The 21,421-nt window shown below is 42.6% G+C and overlaps 1 protein-coding gene and 1 long non-coding RNA gene across 2 annotated transcripts in view; one reads left to right on the plus strand and one right to left on the minus strand.

The window, feature by feature from the left end:
- Positions 1–4,081, minus strand: part of LOC129040403 (uncharacterized) — a 33,213-nt gene extending 29,132 nt beyond the window's left edge. The window contains exon 1 of the long non-coding RNA XR_008503612.1: positions 4,020–4,081. This is a non-coding gene — a long non-coding RNA (uncharacterized LOC129040403). The remainder of the gene's footprint in view (positions 1–4,019) is intronic.
- Positions 3,318–21,421, plus strand: part of VAV3 (vav guanine nucleotide exchange factor 3) — a 399,285-nt gene continuing 381,181 nt past the window's right edge. Inside the window, exon 1 of the mRNA XM_054494867.1 lies at positions 3,318–3,858. Coding sequence (XP_054350842.1) covers positions 3,655–3,858 — 204 coding nt within the window. The 5' untranslated portion in view covers positions 3,318–3,654. The remainder of the gene's footprint in view (positions 3,859–21,421) is intronic.

The following is a 21,421-nucleotide window of genomic DNA, read 5'->3' on the forward strand; positions in this document are numbered from 1 at the left end:
GAGGCTGAGGCAGGAGAATCGCTTGAACCCAGCAGGTGGAGGTTGCAGTGAGTGGAGAACATGCCACTGCACTCCAGCCTGGGTGACAGAGCCCTGTTCCCTGCACTGGACCCCACTCCCTCTCCCTTGTCCTCCCCAGCCTCTGCCTCCTGCTCTCACCTACTGCTCTGATGACCATCCAGGGCGGGCCTGGAGGCCGAGGTCAGTGGTTTGTTGGGACAAGGGCTGGGCCCCAGAAAGCCCCACAAAAATTAACCAGGTGTGGTGGTTTGTGCCTGTAGTCCCAGCTACTCAGGAGGCTGAGGCAGGAGAATAGCTTGAACCCGGGAGGCGGATGTTGAAGTGAGTCGAGATCTACTGCACTCCAGCCTGGGTGACAGAAGGAGACTCTGTCTCAAAAAAAAAAAAAAAAAAAAAAAAAAAAAAATTGTAAAGGGAAAAGACTGTAATTTTTTCCTTTAGTAAGGATAACTCAGCTGAGAAGCCCATTGCATTTTTATTGCACCATTTTCTCACACTTAAGTGTCTTTCACATGAGTCACCTATGGCACTTAGCTCCTTGTTTACGTGAAGAATCCCGTGTCTCCACTAACCTCCTTCCCTTCTAGGCCTTCCATATATTTTCCTGTTGCCTTTCTATCAACTCTGTGGTTTACTATATTTGAGAAGCATTATGTTTTGAAGTCATATATTATATTATATACAGAGAAGTGAAATAGAATATTTGGTCGTTGTTGCCACTTGTGAATGAAAAGTGGCTACTATTGGGTAATATTTATTGAGCTCTAATTATCAGGCACCACACATTCTATGCATTGTATCAGTGCTTCTTGGCTTTTGATGGAAATACATAGGATATGGAGATCTTAAAATTCAGGTTCTGGTTCATTCAGTGTGAGAGTAGCGGCCAAACGTCTACAGTGCTGACAAGTTCAAGGATGATGCTGCTGTCCACAGGCTGCATTTTGAATAGCAAGACATTGTACCATTTGATCCTGACAACAACCCTATTAGTTAGAAATTACTTATGGCCAGGCACGGTGGCTAACGCCTGTAATCCCAGCATTTTGGGAGGCCGAGGCAGGCAGATCACGAGGTCAGCAGATCTAGACCATTCTGGCTAACATGGTGAAACCCTGTCTCTACTAAAAATACAAAAAAAATTAGGCGGGCGTGGTGGCCAGCGCCTTTAGTCCCAGCTACTTGGGAGGCTGAGGCAGGAGAATGGCGTGAACCCGGGAGGTGGAGCTTGCAGTGAGCCGAGATCGCGCCACTGCACTCCAGCCTGGGCGACAGAGCGAGCCTCCGTCCCCCCGCCTCAAAAAACAAACAAACAAACAAACAAACAAAAAAAAATTTCTTATTTCATATCTATGGAAACTGAAGCGTAGAGAATTTATCCAAGGTTATGTTGCTAGAAAGCAGTACAGCTCGGGCTCTAAATCCAGATTTGTGTCCTGGGATAGTGTATATAATCTGGATTTTGGAAATATTCTCCAACATCCAAAGGTGATCTGATGCTACCTGAAACAAAATTCATAGTTTTAGTTTAAATTTTGACCCGTTTAATGAAATTTCTTTCTAATTTCTCTTTATGAAAGACTGTGTTAAATGGCGATTCAAATGTGTTGGATTTTGCTTCTAAAGGTATGTAGAATTTAGTATGATTTATTTGCCAAAATTATGGCCTAGGAAACGTCGTGCTATTGATGGAATCCGCATTGAACACAAGAGGAAATTGCTAGGGAAGGATGCGTGTAAGGAAAGGAAATCCTCAGGCTGATTTATTGTTCAGCGCTGAGTGTACACAGTGTGCTATCCTTGTCACAGCCAAACGAAAAAGGACGCAATCACTGTCCTGAACAGATCATTCTTTTAAAAATAATATTTTGGCCTGCTTATAAAGTATGGTTCATAATAAAAAATTTGGGCTACAGAAATATGATACAATTAAATTATCCAAACTCCCATCTTTTTTTTTTTTTTTTTTTTTTTGTGAGACAGAGTCTGGCTCTGTCGTCCAGGCTGGAGTGCAGTGGCTGGATCTCAGCTCACTGCAACCTCCGCCTCACGGGTTCAAGCGAGTCTCCTACCTCAGCCTCCCGAGCAGCTGGGACTACAGGCGCGTGCCACCACGCCCGGCTAAGGTTTTGTATTTTTAGTAGAGACGGGTTTTCACCGTGTTAGCCAGGATGGTCTCGATCTCCTGACCTCGTGATCCGCCCGCCTCGGCCTCCCAAAGTGCTGGGATTACAGGCGTGAGCCACCGCGCCCGGCCCATTTTCTAATTTTAAGTGAATGCATCTCAAAAGGGTGACGAAGGACCACATTCCTATCGAACAGCAAGAATTCAACTTGGCAATATCTTGCCACAAATAATTTAAACATTAATTGTGGTTTTGAGGGGCAGTGTGCAGTGGGAGTAAAAGGGGTAGGGTTTAGAGTCTCCAAAAGATTTACTTAAGAAACACGAATGCACTGCTTGTGCACTGCGCAAAAGTTCTGGAGTCAAGTTCCAACTTTCACTAAGGATCCCAGAACAGCCCGGCAGGAGCTGCCCAGGGCTAACGCGCTTTGCTCTCGAACCTGGCCGCCAGTCGCCGACGCATGCGCAGTCTAGCACCGTGGCACAGGCCTTTCTCAAGCAGGTTTTTGCGGGGTCAGCAAAAGGGCCAGAACAGCAACGGCGAACAGTTCCGAGCCTGACAGTGCAGGGGGAAACCAGCTCCAAGTGGAAATCACCTCGCGAGGAAATAGGCTCAGGGATCGGGGCGGTTTCCGCAGGCGTCTCCACACACGCACTCTCACTCACTTTTAGGGTGCCAAAACACCACTAGGGGCAACTAGGAGGAATAGGCTGAGGAATCAGCTATAGAGAATGGAGGGGATAGAGCTGCAAGGGGCGAGGGGGCGACGATCTCTAAAACTTTCAGCGCCGTGCTCTACTGATGCTCTGGGCACTTTTTTCATTGCTCTGGGGAGTCTGGGTGCCCCAATTAATCCGTCGCTCCTTTGAGCATTTGTTGTTTAGGGGGTCCTGGGGGACCCCATCGTATTACAGTATTCAGCCACACTCCCCGCAAAGCCGGGAAGCCGCCCCGAGAGAAGACCCCAGGACGCCGGGGGCTGCGTGAGCCCCGTAAGGCTGCAGGCGGGGGCACGGGATCCCCTTTGTAGCCGCCGCCCCCCTCCGCCGGCCCCTCCCCCGCGCCCCGCCCTCGGCTACCGACCCCAGCCCCGGCCGCCGGCGCACTCCCACCCGCGCGTCTGGGGACTCGCGGACCGCAGCGAGACCGGCCGGCGCGCTGGGCATGCTCAGTGGCGGGCCGGGCGCTGGAGTCGGAAGCCTGTGTGCGGCAGCCGCTGCCGAGCCGGCCGGGGCGCACGGAGAGCGCGCGGGACTCGCTGCAGCGGCGGCCGGGTCGCGGCGCACCCGGGCCGGGACCGGAGCCGAGCCCGGACCGGAGCCGAGCCCAGCGCGGCGTCCGCGACCCGCCAGCCGCTGCTCCTGCTGCTTCGATCCCGCGCGGGGAAAGGGCCGGCGGCTATTGGCGTCGGCGGGGCGCGGAGGAACCGCGGCGGCGGCGGCGGCGGCCGCGGCGGCCGCATCCTTGCCGCCCGCCCCGGCCCAGCCGCGTCCCGGAGCCGTCGGGCATGGAGCCGTGGAAGCAGTGCGCGCAGTGGCTCATCCATTGCAAGGTGCTGCCCGCCAACCACCGGGTGACTTGGGACTCGGCTCAGGTGTTCGACCTGGCGCAGACCCTCCGCGATGGAGTCCTGCTCTGCCAGCTGCTTAACAACCTCCGGGCGCACTCCATCAACCTGAAGGAGATCAACCTGAGGCCACAGATGTCCCAGGTGAGGAGGCCGGCGCGGGCGCCCCGCCTCCAGCCGGCAGCTCCCATTAATCATGCGGCTAATTTCTTTGTGTAAATGCAAACGTCTAGGTGCGCTGAGCTTGTCCTGCCTCCCAGCCTTCTGCTTTGGGACCACTTCGGCACCACTTTGGCGTTTCCTACCTTAGCTTGAAATGGTTTAGCTCCTCAAGCTGAATGCGAAAGCCTTGCGTCCGGAGATGGTGTGAGGATTTCGTAAAGGCTTTCTGTGAGGCGGGAAAGAAATAAGTTGTCTTAGGGTGCCCTTCACCTACTCTGCGTGTGTGTGGCGCGACAAAGGGAATTTGATCAAGCTCTTCTATAATAACGAAGGGGAGGGACGAAACGAGGTGATGGGGTAATTTGCCCTTAGTTTCTTCTTTTGCTTTGCGTCTTGTACTCATGTTTTCCTGAAAGAGGAACCATGACATAAATGAGGACTCGAGGAAGTGAAGGGCGTTTGGTCCCGTTATCTGTCCAGGAGTGACACTGGTCAAAGGGAAGAACAGGGAGCAGAACCCAGAGGCCGCCCCCAGGGCCCCTGAGCTGGTGGCCAGCCGGCAAGCTCCCGTTTACAGCTCTTCCTAAACCATGTGAGAAGGAGCGAGTCCAGCCTCTCTCAGCAGAGACAGGAAATGAGAAGTTTCACTAGAGATTCCGCTTTCCTTCCTGCAGTGCCCTGCTCAGGTGCTGTGGTGCCGCTCGGCTCCTGGGGCTGGAGCTGCCTCTTTGAGGGTTAAGCCAGACACCTCTGGAAGGTTGGGTGCACCCTAGAGTCAGCTCAAAAGTCACAGTTCAGTGGAAGAGTAGTTTATTTGTCCTGTCGGAAAATTTTTGTACAGAAGGATGTCAAACTCGGTTCAGAGCCTCTTTCTCTTTCAGAATGTTAAAACAAAACAAAAAACCAAACTGCTTTCAACTTAAAAGGGAGAGGACAGAGCCCTCTCCATGAAACATTTCAGCACTAATCCTCTATGACGCAGAGCCTCAGCTTCTTAGCAACCAGAGCAGCGCCTTTTAAGAAGGAACGGACTTTATATGATTTAATAAGTATGTATTTAAAGTTAGAGCACACACAGTCATCTCTGATTCTTGGTGTCAGTGTTTCATCAGGGTCCCTAGCACTTCAGATTCTGCATTCCTTGCCTGTTTGCCTTCAACCTGCTGGTGGGCAGTTCCTAAGAAAGAACAGGCATGGAAGTGGGGAGAGCCATACGTATTTAAAAGTGAGATAAATTATTTTATACCCCTATAAACCTGCATGGTGATTGCTACCTCTGGGTACCCCTTCAGAGTTGTCTGAACTCTGGATATTCCTTTGAGGGATTTGGCAGACTTTTCTATTATGGTGGGAGCTGCAGTTAGCTACTCTCACACATCCCCATTTTCCACTTTGCCTGTAGCCTCAGGAGGCAGCGTGGGTCAGGATGCCTTGGTCCGCCAGTAGGGAGTACAGTACTGTGCACATTTCGTGGAACTTGTTTCCTGGAACTCTCAGCAGTTGTTTTCAATAATCACGTTTTCTGGACAGCTGAAGACCTTTTTAAACCTCGAAGCCTTTATTTGAATGCTAACAATGGATGAGAATCGTTTTGAATGTGTTTCACTCTTCTCCTCTTATGTTAGATGTAATTTAATCTTTCTGATGACCAAAGATTGTCATTATAAGCATCATTAATGAAAATTGAGTACATACAATGCTCTAAGAGTTCTGTTCCCTAGTGGGGGTAGCAAAATGAGCACACCAGGATACTTGCCCTAAAGGAATTATTACACTATGCTATCAGATGATAAATCACTGGGTTATAATAGGGTAAGTAGGACAGCTAATGACCTTCTTTGTGCTGTTGCACTTTTGAGTTCTTAAGTCTGTTCAACCTTGAGGTTTCTGGTTCCAAATTAAGAACAGTTTCTCCTGTAATGTCCTATGAGAGGGTGCTTCCCTCAAATGTGAATCCTAGAAGGCTAGTACCTGAACCTGGTGATGTCTGTTTTTGCTTTCCTCTTGGTTCTTGGCTTCATTGCAGAGAGGCAAGGCTGCTGAACAAGTGGATGCTAGGCCGATGAGTTTGTATCATGCAGGTTGTCATTAAATCCTTTAATGAGACTTATGAAATGATTTTATGAAACAACTTGACATATTTAACATGCTTATAGTGCCTAGCACATGTACTTAATAAATGTTTACTATTAGAAAAATATGAAAAACATTTTTTCTGCTATTGTTATATTAAGAGTAATAGGTTCCAATAGAAATTTTAAAACAATTGTAGAGGCCTACCGGTTCCTTTGGGCTGATAACCCCAAACATTTTGCCTCTAACTACTCATATCTTTCTTGGGAAAGGTTCTAGCTGTAGTGAATAAACTATTAACCTGGTACAACCCTGTCATGTCCCATCAGAATGTATTCCCCTGGAGTTAGAGATGTCATTACTAGTACTTGTGGCTTTTTGGTATGTCTGAGAGTCGTTCCGTCTACTTAGATTCTGTTGAAGATATTAATTTGACATAGACTATTTTTTATAGCACATGATCTCCTAAGCTGAGAAATAACTGGAAGCTGTCACTTCAGACTTCTGTGACATACTGAGACTGTAAAGAGCAGATGTTGACAAAAGAAATTTTAATTTATTGATGTTTTGTTTGTAGCCTGTTTAGCTTTCCTGAAAGAGGCTATAAAATGACTAGCCTTTTAAAATGAGTGTTTATTCCAGTGAGTGGGATGCCTTTCTATTCTCTGTTAGCCTTCTGCCTTGTTTGCATTTAAAAAAATAAATAACTGCAAATAATGACTGCTCAATTATAGGTTTGAATCTTGGAATCTTAATAAGTTAGTTGATTATCTTTCAAAATAAAAGCATGGATGGGATCCCAGTTTTCTTACTTATTGTTCTTTCTGGCTGTTGACATCAGTTTGTTTTTGATCTTGCCATCTTGGTAAGAGGATGATCTTCAGTTCAAAAATAAGTATATTTTTTCATGCTGATTTAGCTTTTGTTTTTATTTATGATGGGTTAAAGAGGTAAACATTAATCACATTTAGTTATACATTTAACATGTTCTTCTTATTATATAATACAGTTAAATAAAATGCAGTTGGCCAGTGAATATCTAAGAAATCTGGCGTCTGTATACGTTAGATTTTAGTGTCTATATTTGAGATTTATTTTTCATCTGAAACAGTATTCTAGCCAGGACACAAAGCATGTGAATGATTCTGGAAGAGAAGAGCCTACTGGTGATAGCTGTACTGGGTGGGCGGCACATGCTGGGGTTGGGGCGGGGGGCGGGGTGTGCCTGTGGAAGGGCGTGAGTGATTGGCTTGATGTCACTTTTAGTGGTTAAGAAGATCTTCGTGAATGCCTATAACCACCCCTAGATCTATCATGAATGACAGTACCTTAGTCTTAGTTTGAAACGTAAAATTTTGCTTTATACTATGCTTTATAGTAGGGGTAATACATTCAGTGAGTTTAGTGGCCACTATGGACAGTATATGTAAACTCTGAATTGTCCAAATGAATAGTTCAGACTTCAAGGATTCCTTCAATGAATATTTACTTGTTCCTACTATGTTCCAGGCACTGTTTTAGACACTGTCTTGGACAAACTCAACAAAGTCCCTGCCCTAAAGGGGTTTGGGTTTTAGTAGAGTTGAACCATAAATAAATGACTGTATAATTTATTTATATATTTATATTTTTACATATAATTTATTATATATAATTATTTATATATTTATATATAATGTGCTATGAACCCATTGAAGCTGAGTTAGGAACTAGAGAGAAATGTAATACAATTTTATAGAAGGTAGTCAAGAAAGTCCTCTCCAAGGGAGTGACAATTAGGTGGGACCTGAAGCGAGTAGGGAACACAGGAATGTCAATGTTTGGAAAAAAGAATATTCCTGGTGGAGGGAATACCAAGTGCAAAGCTCCTGAGGTCATTAAGTGGCAGGCATACTGGAGGACCAGCAGGGTCAGTGTGGCTGGAGGAGAGTGAGTATGGGAAAGAGTGGGAAACGTGAAGTCAGAGAGAAAATGGAAGCTCGATTTTTAGGACTTGTGGGCCACTTTAAGGACTTTGGATTTCACTTTGAGTGAAATGAGAGGTCAACAGAGGGATGAGGAGAGGAGTGACATGGCCTGATTTACCTTTTTTTCTTGTCTTTTTTTTTTTTGAGATGGAATCTTACTGTGTAGCCCAAGTTGGCGTGCAGTGGCCTGATCTCAGCTCACTGCAACCTCCGCCTCCCAGGCTCAAGAGTTTCTCGTTCCTGAGCCTCCAGAGTAGCTGGGACTACAGGCACGTGCCACTACTCCTGGCTACTTTTTTGTATTTTAATAGAGAGGGGGTTTCACCATGTTGCCTAGAGTGGTCTCCAACTCCTGAGCTCAGGCAGTCCACCCGCCTTGGCCTCCCAAAGTGTTAGGATTACAGGCATGAGCTGCCACGCCCAGCCCTGATTTACCTTTCCTACAGTTACTTTGGCTACAGCATTGAGAACAGACTGGAGAGCAGCAAGGATAGAAGTGGCCAGGCTAATACATCGTTCAGGCAAGAGATGATGGCGGCTTTTACCAAAGCAATAGCAGGGCAGATGGTGGAAAGAGTAGGCTCTGAATATATTCTGAAGATGGAGCCAGCAGGAGTTTATTGATGGACTAGATTAGGGATATGAGAAGAGAGAAGTCAAGTATGTCTCCAGAATTTTTGACCTGAGAAACTGGATGATGAAGTTCCCATTTACTGAAATGGAGAGGACTAGAGGACGTATGGTGTTGGGGTGTATGTGGGGAGAGGGGAAGGAATATCTGGAGCTAGTTATGATTGAAATGCCTAGTAGACATCTAGATGGGTACGCCGAGCAAGTTGGAGGAGTTGGAGATGTGGGTATAAAGTTTGGAGTCATCAAGGTGAGGATGGCATTTAAAATCATGAGACTGGGTGATACCACGCAGGGAGTAGTGAAGAAAGAAGAAAAAGTCTGAGTGAGCCATTGGAGCATGCCTGTTCTTGAGGGCAGAGAGATGGGGAGAACCTGTGAAGGAGTTGAGAGGCAATGGCCGTGAGGTAGGAGGGAAACCAAGTGAACAGAGTATTTTTGGGAGGAGTGATGACATGTCAAATGCTGCTGATCAAGTGAAATAAGGACTGAGGATAGAAGATTTAAACAATATAAGGTTCCTTGGTGACCTTGACAAAAACAGTTTTGGTGATGTGGTGGGCAAACACCTGATAATAGGAGAGGGTTGAGACAGCAAGTATAGCCATCTCTTTAGGGAGTAATTTTGCTGCAAAGAGAACAGAAAAATGGGATAGTGGCTACTAGGGGAAAAGAAATCAATGTATGGGTTAATTAATTAATTAATTAATTAATTTTTTAGACAGAGTCTTGCTCCGTCACCCAGGCTGGAGTGCAGTGGGGAGATCTTGGCTCACTGCAAACTCTGCCTCCTGGGTTCAAGCAATTCTCCTGCCTTAGCCTCCCAGGTAGCTAGGATTGCAGGTGTGTGCCACCACGCCTGGCTAATTTTTGTATTTTAGTAGAGACGGGGGTTTTACCTTGTTGGCCAATCTGGTCTCAAACTCCTGACCTCAGGTCATCAGGCCGCCTTGGCCTCCCAAAAGTACTGGGATTACAGCTGTAAGCCACTGTGCCCGGCCTGGATATAGTTTATTTTCTTATGACACAATTCTTATTTTATACCTATTAGAAGAGCTCTTTAGATGGACAGATTTTCTCATATGGTACTCTTGTGTATATGTGTATGTATGTGAAAAGATATATCTATATGTGAAGAATGAGAACATATGGGCATAGGGAGGGAAACATCACACACCGGGGCCTGTCAGGGGTTGGAGGGCAAGGGGAGGGATAACATTAGGAGAAATACCTAACGTAGATGACGGGTTGATGGGTGCAGCAAACCACCATGGCACATGTATACCTATGTAACAAACCTGCACGTGCTGCACATGTATCCCAGAACTTAAAGTATAATGATAAAGAAAATATAAGTAAAATTTAAAGTGTTTTAAAATCTTCTTTTTGTTCAGATTGTGACTATTGTGAATACCACTTGAACTTAGAGTCATTGATTGCCATGTGTTTTCATACAGTGTTGTGCTTTGAACATCTAGTGTTGGTGATGCAGCATTCCTAAAATAATTCATCACTATTGCCTGTGAGATTTCCTTCTAAGCTGAGTTTTGATGCTGCTGTTATTATTTTAAATAAAAAGTTAAATAGTTTCTGCTGTACACAACCATACATTGTTTTAAAAAACTATGATTTAGTTTTAGCATTGGAGCATGCATTCCAAATACATGTCTACACACTCCCTCCTTCCATACAAGGTGGTGTGACTTACAGATTTTTGGGTTATACAAAAGGGAAGGAGGAAGAACTGTTATTTCCCAAAAAGAATGGTGTGCCTAGTAACATTTTTAGTCAGTTTATTCAGAATAATGTCATCCTTAGTCTTCTCAGAAGTCATTAACCTCTTTGCCATTTGTTAGGTTATTTTCTTGAATAATCTGCCAGCATAATTTTAAACTCAATACCAATCAGGATCTTTTCATGTAAAGTAGTTGTGGCATCTTTATGCATCTTAAGCACTTGTTCTGTCTGTGTGATTGGTGGCTTAACCTAGGTTATCTGGAAAGCAGAGCCTGGGGTAAGGCACTGAAGTACTGAAACCCTCTTGGTGAGGTACAATCCCATGGCTTGCCAGAGTGAGGAAATGAGATCGTGTCTTTTTTTTTTTTTTTAAGATGGAGAAAATTATACCATGTTTGCAATACAGATGGGGTTGATCTAGTATAGATCACCATATATTTTCTAATATTCAAATACAGTGGATTGTTTTTATTATTTTTCTCAAATCCTCTGTGGCAATTGGTTTACTGATCATCCCCTTCTCCTAAAACTCTCTCTTCCCTTTACTCTCACCACACCGTATTCTCCTGGTTCTCTTGTACCTCTTATTATTCCTTATCAGTTTTTGTTTGTTTGTTTGTTTGCTGGCTTCTCTTTATTGAAACATGTCTTAAAGGTTTTAGAGTTTTCTCTTTAGTTGTGTTTTGATTTCATATTCGCTTCCCTGTAGCATCTCATGACATCTGTGGTGTTACCTACCTTGCTGGATCCCAAATTCATACTGACAGCCTCAGTCTGCCTGTTTTACACCTCTGCCTCTATAGTTACAGTTGCTCCATAGGTATGAAGTCCGATCATTGTAGAAAGTTCACTCACAATAGAGGGGGGTGGATTGGATGGGACAAAACTAGGCGTGAGCAGGACTGGTACTGAAGTCATTCAACACAAGATAAGGCCAGAGAAAGGAGGCAAATAGAGGGATAGAGAGGAACAAAAAAGATTAAAGTGATAATTATGAGTTGGGATGGATGGGACTTTGCAACCTTTTAGATACAGAGAAAGAGTGGAAAGTATCTAGGTTGAGACCCAGGTTTCAGCATCAGGTGACAGAAGTGTCATAAAGAAGGGGCATATTTTAGTGAGAAAGGGAACACATTCTGTCTTGGACTCTGAGTTGGAAGTTATTACCAGTTACCCTCTCTCTTCTCAGTTTCATGCATCCCACTCTCTTAATACCCCTTTTTTTCAGGTTTGTTCTACTAATACCTAAAACCCAACAATCCTTTGAACTCATTGCTTCTACCACCTCTTAACTGCCTGATTCAGTTTTCATTTCCTTCCTACTTAGCTTAAATACTATAGCCATTATAATTCCCTGACTTCCCTCAATTTGTCCTGCTTGTTTGGATAAACAAAACCCTGGTAAAATTCAACTTGTTACTTATTCCCTGCCTACAACTGAGCTGCTGAATGTAATGGAGGAAAACCCGCACCGTGCTGACTGCTGTCACTTTAAGTTCATGATCCCTAACCTCAGGTGGGCACCTTGGGCCGTCCAGTCATCTGATTATATTTCTTTAATGTTCTCAAAGTATGGTCTGGAACTACTGGCAGTCCCTGAAATGCTTTTAGGGGTCCCACAATTTCAAAACTCTCTTTATGGTTTATTTAAAATCTAATAATAATAGATTATTTGCCTTCATTCTCATTTTCTAATGTGTATATAGAGGAGTTTTCCAAAGGCTGTGTGATAGTGCCCATGCCGTTGCTGTGGCTGACTGTAGAATATATGCTTATGTATGTTTCAAAGGCTTATCAGTTTAGAATTCTAGTATGTTAAACATTAATAGCTATGAAACCCTAAACAAAAGCTGCTGAGGATTCTCAGTCACGTTTTAAGAGTGGAAAGGGGTCCTGAGGAAAAAAAAGTTTGAGAACTGCCCGAGACCATTTACTTTTTGACTCTCCAGATCACTCTGTACTACCTTTTCTTCTTTCCTTCAACTTAACTTCATCACCCGTTTCTCCGTTCTTTCTCTCAACTCGTAATCTTACTTCCTATTCCACTGAGAGAAAAGACAAAATTGGAGGAGAGCTTCCTCGGGCTCCCACCTTCCTGCATCTGTGCTCGTAGATGATGCCTTCTCTCCTGCACTATGAGTGAGTTAACAGTGCCCCTGGCCAAGGCCAGTTTCTCCTTCACTCTTACCCCCATGCTCTTCTGCATCATCAGTTCTCTCTTGGATCTTTCCCGTTTGCATGCATGTATGCCGTTATTCCCTTCATTTGATGTGAGATATATTTTCAAAGTAGAGATAGAAACATGTGGATGAACATTGGGTGTGATGGAGAGCGACTAAGGATGCCTAGGGTTTGATCTGAGCTACTAGGGCAGGTGATCAGACAACCTCCTTATAACTTTAGTGGTTCCCGATGGACCATGGGATAAAATCCAACCTCCTTAGTATGCAAGAGCCCATGGTCTTGTCCTGCTTCATCTCTCAAAGCTCTTCTCCACTCTGTACTCCTGACCTTTTTGCAGTTTCTTGAAAAGACTATGCTGTTAAATGTCTCTGTGCCATTGCATGTACCTTTTTGTCTGCTTGAAGTTCCCTTTTTCATTTGTCTACTTGAAGATTCAGTTCGAGTCATCTTTATATTGTCTTCCCTGACTTTTCTCCCAGGTGTGGCTGAGCACATGCTGCTTTGTGCCACAGTTTCTGGTGGAATGTAGCATTTCTTGCTGTTTTGCAGTTTTTTTTCCTTATCTGTCTCCCTTCCAGGCTTTGGCTTGATTGAGGATGCCGTAGGCTAGTTCCTTTATATACAGCACTAGAAATGGACACAGGAAGTCATACCTAATAGGCATACATAAATAGACATAGATTAAATTCATCAATGGGATGAAAATGGTGACACTTTCTTTACTACCTTTTCAAACATCTACAAATTAAAAAAAAAAACAAAACATAGCCAGCACTGACTGTCATTAAAAACCAAAAATACTTGTTAAGTGCCATTACTAATAATAGCAGGTAACATTACTTCACCACTTACCAACTGAGTGACTCTCAGAAAGTGACTAAACTTGTCTATCTGTCTGTTCTTTAGCTTCCTCATCTCTAAAATAGACCAAATAAAAGAACCTACCTCCTAGGGTTCTTGTGAGGGCTAGCTGAATTAATTAATGTGACTGGCTTGTAACAAGTGCCCAATAGATGTTAACTGTTTTTTACTGTAATGATTATCACTGCTTCTGTGGAAACATACAAGGCAGTTACTAAAACCTTCCATGCATTATCTCATCTAATTGTCCAACACCATGAGGCAGGCACTGTTATTTATCCCCATGTGGTGGATACTCTCTGAAGCTAAGAGGGGTTTAGTAACTTACACCAACAAGTGGTTTGTGGTAGAGCCAAACTTAGAATAAGAACATTAAGAGTGAACTGAATTCTTGTCAGCGAGGCTATCGGCACATCTGAATGTGAACTGCAATGAGGACTGCAATGAATTTCCCCCCCCCTCCCCATGGTATTTTGCTGTTGTGTGGGGCTCCCTTGGAGGAGTGTTCTGATTGGCCTTGTGGCTGTTGTTAATAGCACCTCCTTACTAGTCAGATATTGAGTTAAAATTTTGCCTCAGGACAGGAGAATAGCTTGAACCCGGGAGGCGAAGGTTGCAGTGAGCCAAGATCGTGCCACTGCACTCCAGCCTGGGCAACAGAGCAAGACTTCATCTCCAAAAAAAAAAAAAAAAAAAAAATTGCCTCAGGATACTGAATGTATCTGGATGATTTCATACACATTTATCACACTATTCAGTATAAAATGGGTGTTAGACTTTTGACAGGTATATAGTGGGAAAAGGAAAGGAAATCAGGAAAACTAAGGAAAGTTAATGAGGGGAAGAGAAAGTGAGTGTAGCTGTTCCTTTTTGGCCGTTTAATACTGTGCCTTGTGACAGCTGGTCTCAAGCACATGGTTTAATGCTCTATTCTGGAGTCAGGAGTGCCTACATTTCTCTGGGAAGCAGGAACACTTGTTTAAAATGATGTGCTTTGATAGGGCATTTTTTTTCTATTATAAATATTCTTTTTGTAAATTCACAGACAACCTATTGTTAGCTATTATTTGGAGCATTGTTTTATCATATTTTTCATCCTCTGTTAACATAGACCCTGCATGGTGTTAAAGACAGTCACAAGTTGACATTCTGGTTTTCCTTAATCTTGGGCATTTAGTGGATAGACCCATGAACCGCAAAGTAGTTCCTTTTGATTTCCATGTAAAATTATTTTTAAATTGTATTTTGTGCTGCTGTCTGAATGTGCTTTCAAAATCTGTGTTACAAGAAGTGTAGTCAGCTTTTGAGTTGCTTGCTTAACAGGAAGCCAACAGCACATGCTACTCACATGAGAGTTCTTTAAAGGGTCAATTAATATGGAATATTTAATGATACACTTGATACTCACCTTCCATGATTTTCAGAGTGCCTGTCTTAAAATAGATCTGTAACAGCTGGTCTGAATAAACAAGCGTCATGCTTCCCTGTGCCTTTTCCTGGGAGCATGGGGGCAGCATGGTTTAATGGGAACACTTAAGGTCAGGAGTCAGGAGACCTGGGTTCTAGTCCCAGCTCTGTCTCTGACAGGCTGTGTGACCTTCATATTTCCTTCTCTTTGCCTCTGGCTTCTGTACTTATAGCAATAGCAGCGGATACTTACATGTGCAATAATATACTAAATAGCAACTAAAATGTTTTACACATATCAAGGCAGCATTATGGTTTCATGATCAGGGATCAGGCAGAAATGATTGAATCCCAGCTCTGGCACTTAACAACACTGACCCTGGGAAAGTTACTTTACTTACTGAATCTGTTTTCTCATCTGATAGGCAAGAAATTGTGGAATTTCTTTGCAGGATTGTGGTGAGAATGAAAATATTTAAATGCCTGGTACATGGTAGGTACTTGGTAAGATTATTTCCTTCCTTCTCCCCACTGCCTCCCCAATCCTCATGTCTATGAGACAGGAAGAATAAGATCTTATCACTGCTCTACAGAGGAGGAAATGGAGATGTGCCCTGGCTAAAGGGCTTTTCTCAAGGTCACATAGACAGGAAGTGGTGAAGACAGGACTTGAGTCCAACTGTCCTAATTCCAAATTCGGCGAAGTTTCCTGTTCCTGCTGCCAAATTGAGTGGATAGATGGCAAATTGCATGAGGAAATGACTGGAAAAGTGCTTTCAAAAAACAAGGCAGGCCCTAGAAATGTAAAATGAGATTGTATTATTTTGCACTGAAAGTTGTTCTATTTAAAATGAAACATCTAAAACAATGAAATTTCTGTTATCTTATGGTCTGATTAGTTTGTGGATTATTTGCTTTTTGGTAATTTTATAGCCCCTCTACTTTCTGTTTGCTTCTGTTTTCATGGAAATTTGTGCAAGTGAAGCAACTATTTAAATCGTCACATTGTCTGCTAAATGTTGGACTTTGTGGTAGATGCTGGGTATTCAAATGTGAATGAAACTCAATCCCTGACCCTGTGTTGCTTTTAGTCTATACAGTATGGGTTTTACTTCATATTTTCCCTTATAAAACAGTGGATGGGAAGGGAGCCATTTGGGTTAGAGTGAATGGGCATGGCTAAAGTTTGGTTAGTGGGTAATGCTTTTCTGGATACAGTTAATTTTGCTGATGTGTACATTATGCCATTAATATCACAAAATGGATTTATTTATGTGTGTGCATGGCTCAAGGTATTTCTCTCCTGTCTTTCTTTTTTTAGGTTGAATTTATATATGTATGTATATATATATATATATACATATATATATAAAAAACTTTTATTGTAAGTTCAGGGACACATGTGCAGGTTTGTTACATAGGTAAACGTGTGTCATGGGGGTTTGTTGTGCAGATTATTTCATCACCTAGGTATTAAGCCTAGTACCCATTAGTGATTTTTCTTGATCCTTTCCCTCTTCTCATCCTGCACTGTCTGATAGGCCCCAGTGTGTGGTTCCCCTCCGTGTGCCCATGTGATCTCATCATTTAGCCCTCACTTATAAGTGAGAACATGTGGCATTTGGTTTTCTGTTCCTGCGTTAGTTTGCTAAGGATAATGGCCTCCAGTGCGATCCATGTCTCTGCAAAAGACACGATCTCATTCTGCATAGTATTCCACAGTGTATATGTACCACATTTTCTGTATCCAGTCTATCATTGATGGACATTTAGGTTGATTCCATGCCTTTGCTATTGTGAATAGTGCTGTAGTGAACATATGTGTATGTGTGTCTTTATACTAGAACAGTTTATATTCCTTTGGGTGTATATCCTGCAATGGGATTGCTGGGTCAAATGGTATTTTTGTCTTTAGGTCTTTGAGGAATCACCACACTGTCTTCCACAAATGTTGAACTAATTTACACTCCCACCAACAGTGTAAAAGTGTTTCTTTTTCTCCATAACCTTGTCAGCATGTTTTTTTTTTTTGACTTTTTAATAATAGCACTGATATGAGATAGTATCTCATTATGGTTTCGATTTGCCTTTCTCTGAAGATCAGTAATGTTGAGCTTTCTTTCGTATGCTTGTTGACTGCATGTATGTCTTCTTTTGAGAATTGTCTATTCATGTTTTTTGCCCACTTTTTAATGGTGTTTGTGTTTTTCTTGTACATTTGTTTAAGTTCCTTATAGATGCTGGATATTAGGCCTTTGTCAGGTGCATAGTTTGCAAAAATTTTCTTCCATTCTGTAGGTTGTCTCTTTACTCTGTTGAGAGTTTCTTTCGCTGTGCAGAAGCACTTTAGTTTAGTTAGATCCCATTTGTCAATTCTTGCTTTTGTATTTCTCTCTGTAGACATTTGTACAGGGCACAAAGGCATAGGGATAAATCATATGAAGTTCCCACTTTTAGGGGGCGAAGAAAAAATGGAGTTGATCTGGGAGTCAGGCTTTTGCAAGAATGCAGAAATAAAGTTATTGGATGTTATAAGACTGGTGCAAAAGTGCATGCAGCTGGGTGAGAGAGATGAGACCAAGAAGAGGACAGACATGAATGGTTACTACAGAGGAAGAAGGTTGGAGAAATAAAACTGAGTAGAGAGAGAGTTATGTGAGATGAAGAATGTGCAAAGACTTTCAGATCTCAGTGATGTCTCTAACAAAAATCTATTCTGAACAATGATGTAGGACCCTTAATAACATTAGTACTGGAAATTTGGCCATACCATTTGCATTTGTCAGGAAAGACATTGAAGTACCTATCTTTGGTGGATAGGCTGGAGCATGAGACGATGGTCTATTCTCTTGAATATCTTGAAAGTTCAGGGAGCAAAAACTATAGAATCAAAATACTTAATGGACATCTAAAGTGCTGAAAGTAAAGAGGCTTGCTCTCTCTCCTCTCTCTAACCTCTAGACTTGTTACTTCTCCCTCCTTCACATCTACTAAGCCATTATCCTCCCTGTGCTCTTTAGTTGACTGATATCTCCTCCTTTCCTGGTCCATCTGGTCTTGACTGTGTACTCTTGAATCCTATCAGAATTCATGATCAGCCTTTCCATTTTTACTCCAATTCCCTTCACCTTCTGTAACATGAGATATGCCAGTCACCTGACTCCTAGAGCACCCTCCTTCTTAGGCTTTGCTGCCCTTGCCCGTGAGCAACAGAGAGCTGTTGGAGAAAGTGGCTTACCACCTTGCTTTTACTGTCCGTGTTCACTGCAACTTGCCCCTGCTTTCATTCACCTCTTTGCAGTGCCTCGTAACAACACCCTCTTGGCTTCCTGTCATTTCCCTGGTCATGTTCCAACGCTCCAAATCCCAGACACCCTGAATCCCTAACTCTCGCTTAGTACCAGCAAGCTCAACTAGTCCTCATCATTACCACCCAGTCCTCCTGAACCCTGACTTGTCGTCAGTCTGTCCCATTCCACACACTACAATGGTGACTATTATTATTGTTACTAGAAGTAACAGTAGCAACTGTGCCAAACTTTACAAGTTATAATTATATGCACATTTTTGCCTTCTGATTCCCAGAGAGAGTTTTGGGTCTTGAAGTAGATGTTTATAAAATTAGAATCTCAGAGAGAACCAGGTGCTGTGAGAACTTTGATTCTGAGAAGTTGGACACTATACAGTAGAAGTACTTTTTTTTTGGTTTGTGGTTTCCAGAATCCAGGGATATGCTTGGAGAGCATTATCGATGAACCAGAAGCTCTCAAGTAACGTTTTTCAGTTCCTAGCAGCACCCAGGCTGTTTGTCCCCTCTTGCAACCAGCTCACAGCATCTGCTTATTTTTGCAAGCCTGTTTTCAGTAATGTTATGATTCAGTAGTACAACTTTCTTTTAATCATATAGGCAATACCTGATAGAAAAAGTTGGTCTAGAGTAATTCTGTCACTTACCAATACTCCAAAATGTAGGTTTAGCAGAAAACCTTCAAATATGAGAAAGCATTTGTTGGCTAAGGAAAGTTAGTAAACTTAGTTCAGTCAGCCACAGAAGAAATGCATAAGTTCAGATTATTATGACAAATAGAACTGTGTGTGTGTCCATACATGTACTTTGGGATTCTGTAAAATATAGCAATTAATTCATCCTCAGTAAGGAGGAAGCAGGAACTGAGAGCTCTGGAGCTCAGAATGAGTGGTAACACAAAAGATTTGGGTACTTCCAGAGACACTTTTAAGAAGATAATGTTCAGGCCTATAATCCCAGCATTTTGGGAGGCTAAGGTGGGAGGATTGTTTGGGCCCAGGAGTTGAAGACCAGCCTTGGCAACATAGAGGCCCATCTCTACAATTTTTTTTTTTAATTAGCTGGGCACTGTAGCACATGCCTGTACTCCCAGCAACTTAGGAGGCTGATGTGGAAGGATCTCTTGAGCCCGCAGGGTCAAGGCTGCAGTGAGCCATGATCATGCCACTGCACTCCAGCCTGGGCAACAAAGCAAGACCCTGTCTCAAACAAACAAACAAACAAACAAAAACAAACAAAAAAGATTGTTCATAAGTAATTGTTGAAAAATAAATGAATTATATGTAAAAAAAAATGTGACATAAAATGTTTCTTAAACTACATATAAATGCAACAAGCTAAACTTCATTTATGCAAATATTTGGAGAGTTTCTAGATTCTGACTTTGAGCCTAAGGGCTTTTAATTAATACACTATTCTAATAAGCTTGTGAGGCAGCATGGTATAATAGAAATTGTAGTTTCCATTCCTTTTCATTAAGCCTGTTTAAGTCTAAGGGGATATAGGTTGTAAGTTAAAATGGGAATGAAGCATAGTTGAAAGTTAAATTTGCAGTAGTAAACACTATAAAACATGGATTCAGTAATTAATAAAACATTAATCTTGGACTAGAATGGTCCTATTTGAATGAACCATTGTGGCAATTCAGTTTATTGTTTTTGTTTGTTTGTTTATTTATTTTTTTGAGATGGAGTCTCTCTTGCCCAGGCTGGAGTGCAGTGGCGTGATCTCAGCTCACCACAACCTCCACTTCCTGGATTTAAGCAATTCTTCTGCCTCAGCCTCCTCCTGAGTAGCCAGGATTACAGGCACATACCACCACCCCTAGCTAATTTTGTATTTTTAGTAGAGATGGGATTTTGCCATGTTGGCTAGGCTGGTCTTGAGCTGCTGACCTCAGGTGATCTGCCCACCTCGGCCTCCTAAAGTGTTGGGATTACAGGCATGAGCCACTGCGCCTGGCCAGCTTTATTGTTGAAAGAGTTATATACAATTATAGTGCTGAAAAAATTGTTACAGATAATTCTAGTTCAGCAACTTGGTTTTAAAAATGAGCAATGTAGGTCCTCTGATATGTATACAATGGTTTGACCAAGGTCACTTGGTTTGCCAGAACCAGTCAAAACACAGGTTTTCATTACAGAACACTAATGACCTGGGCCTTCAAGAGAAGTTTAAATCATGTTTATTCTCTTAAATTTTTTTTTTTTACAAGATCAGGAAGTACTTCAGTTCAGAATTTCTCATGTGAAGCACTTATTATTAAGACCTTATTTTCTCTCATTCATGTATGTTTTTCATTTTTTGGATGCAGTAGTTTAGGGGAATCCGTAAAGGTGAGGGTACAGAGTCTCAGACTTTGGAGCTTAGAATGTTCTGGGAGAATTGAAAAAGCATTGAAAAATGATTAACGAAAATTATAAAATCAAAGATCTGATGCTTAAAGGAGTAAATCCACAGCTATCCAAAACTTAGCCATTCAGCATTACTCAGTTCCTAGGAGAGCAGTTTTGCTATTTTAAGCCAGATAACAAAAATGTGTCCCAAATTCCCAAGGGTATGAGTATTCATGTATGTTTAGGCGTCACCATAAGTTATTACTCCTAGGTTGTGAGTTCCATGAAATTAGGGACCATTTGTTTGTCAGTTTCCTGTTCTTGGCTCAGTACCTGGCACAGGGTGACTGCTCCCATGAATGGCCATTGAGTGATTATTTAATGAATCCTTCACATTGGCCTTAATGTTGGTTGGATGAGAATGCTAGATATTTTTTAATCCTAGGATGAAAAAATTATAATATTCTGCCAGTAGTTCTGCAGTGGGAGGCAGCATGTTATATTGAAAGAATATGGACTTTAGCATTGGCCAGACCTCGGTTCAACTCATGCATCATTAGGTGAATGGCTGCGGGCAAATTCCTTAATCTCTCAACGTATTAATTTTCTTTCTTATGAAGTGGGGATAATTCCTACTGCAGAGTGTTGTGAAGAGTAAGTGAACTCCGATGGGCAAGATACCTAGCACAGCACTAGAGACATAGTGGACAGTTGGTAATCATGTGAGATTCTTTCTCTTCTCCTGTTCCACACCATCATCTGATCTTCTTATGGTATAGGGCTTTCCTCACTGTTCTTTTGGAACTCTGTAACTTCGCTTGTCTATGGCAAACTTTTCTTCTCTGTTGTAGTCATCTTTGTGCGGATGTTTTATTTAGACTCATTGAATATAAGACTTGGAATATTGTGGCTTTCAAAAATGATATAATTGGCACATTTTAATCTGTCAATTTGTCTGTTGGCAATTTCATATGTGTAACACTCTACCCAGAATTGGGAGACCTGCATTCCACATGACTCCATTGCTGATAAGCTCAGTGATC

This window comes from Pongo pygmaeus, chromosome 1, assembly GCF_028885625.2.
Source record: "Pongo pygmaeus isolate AG05252 chromosome 1, NHGRI_mPonPyg2-v2.0_pri, whole genome shotgun sequence".
NCBI classification, from domain to species: domain Eukaryota; kingdom Metazoa; phylum Chordata; class Mammalia; order Primates; family Hominidae; genus Pongo; species Pongo pygmaeus.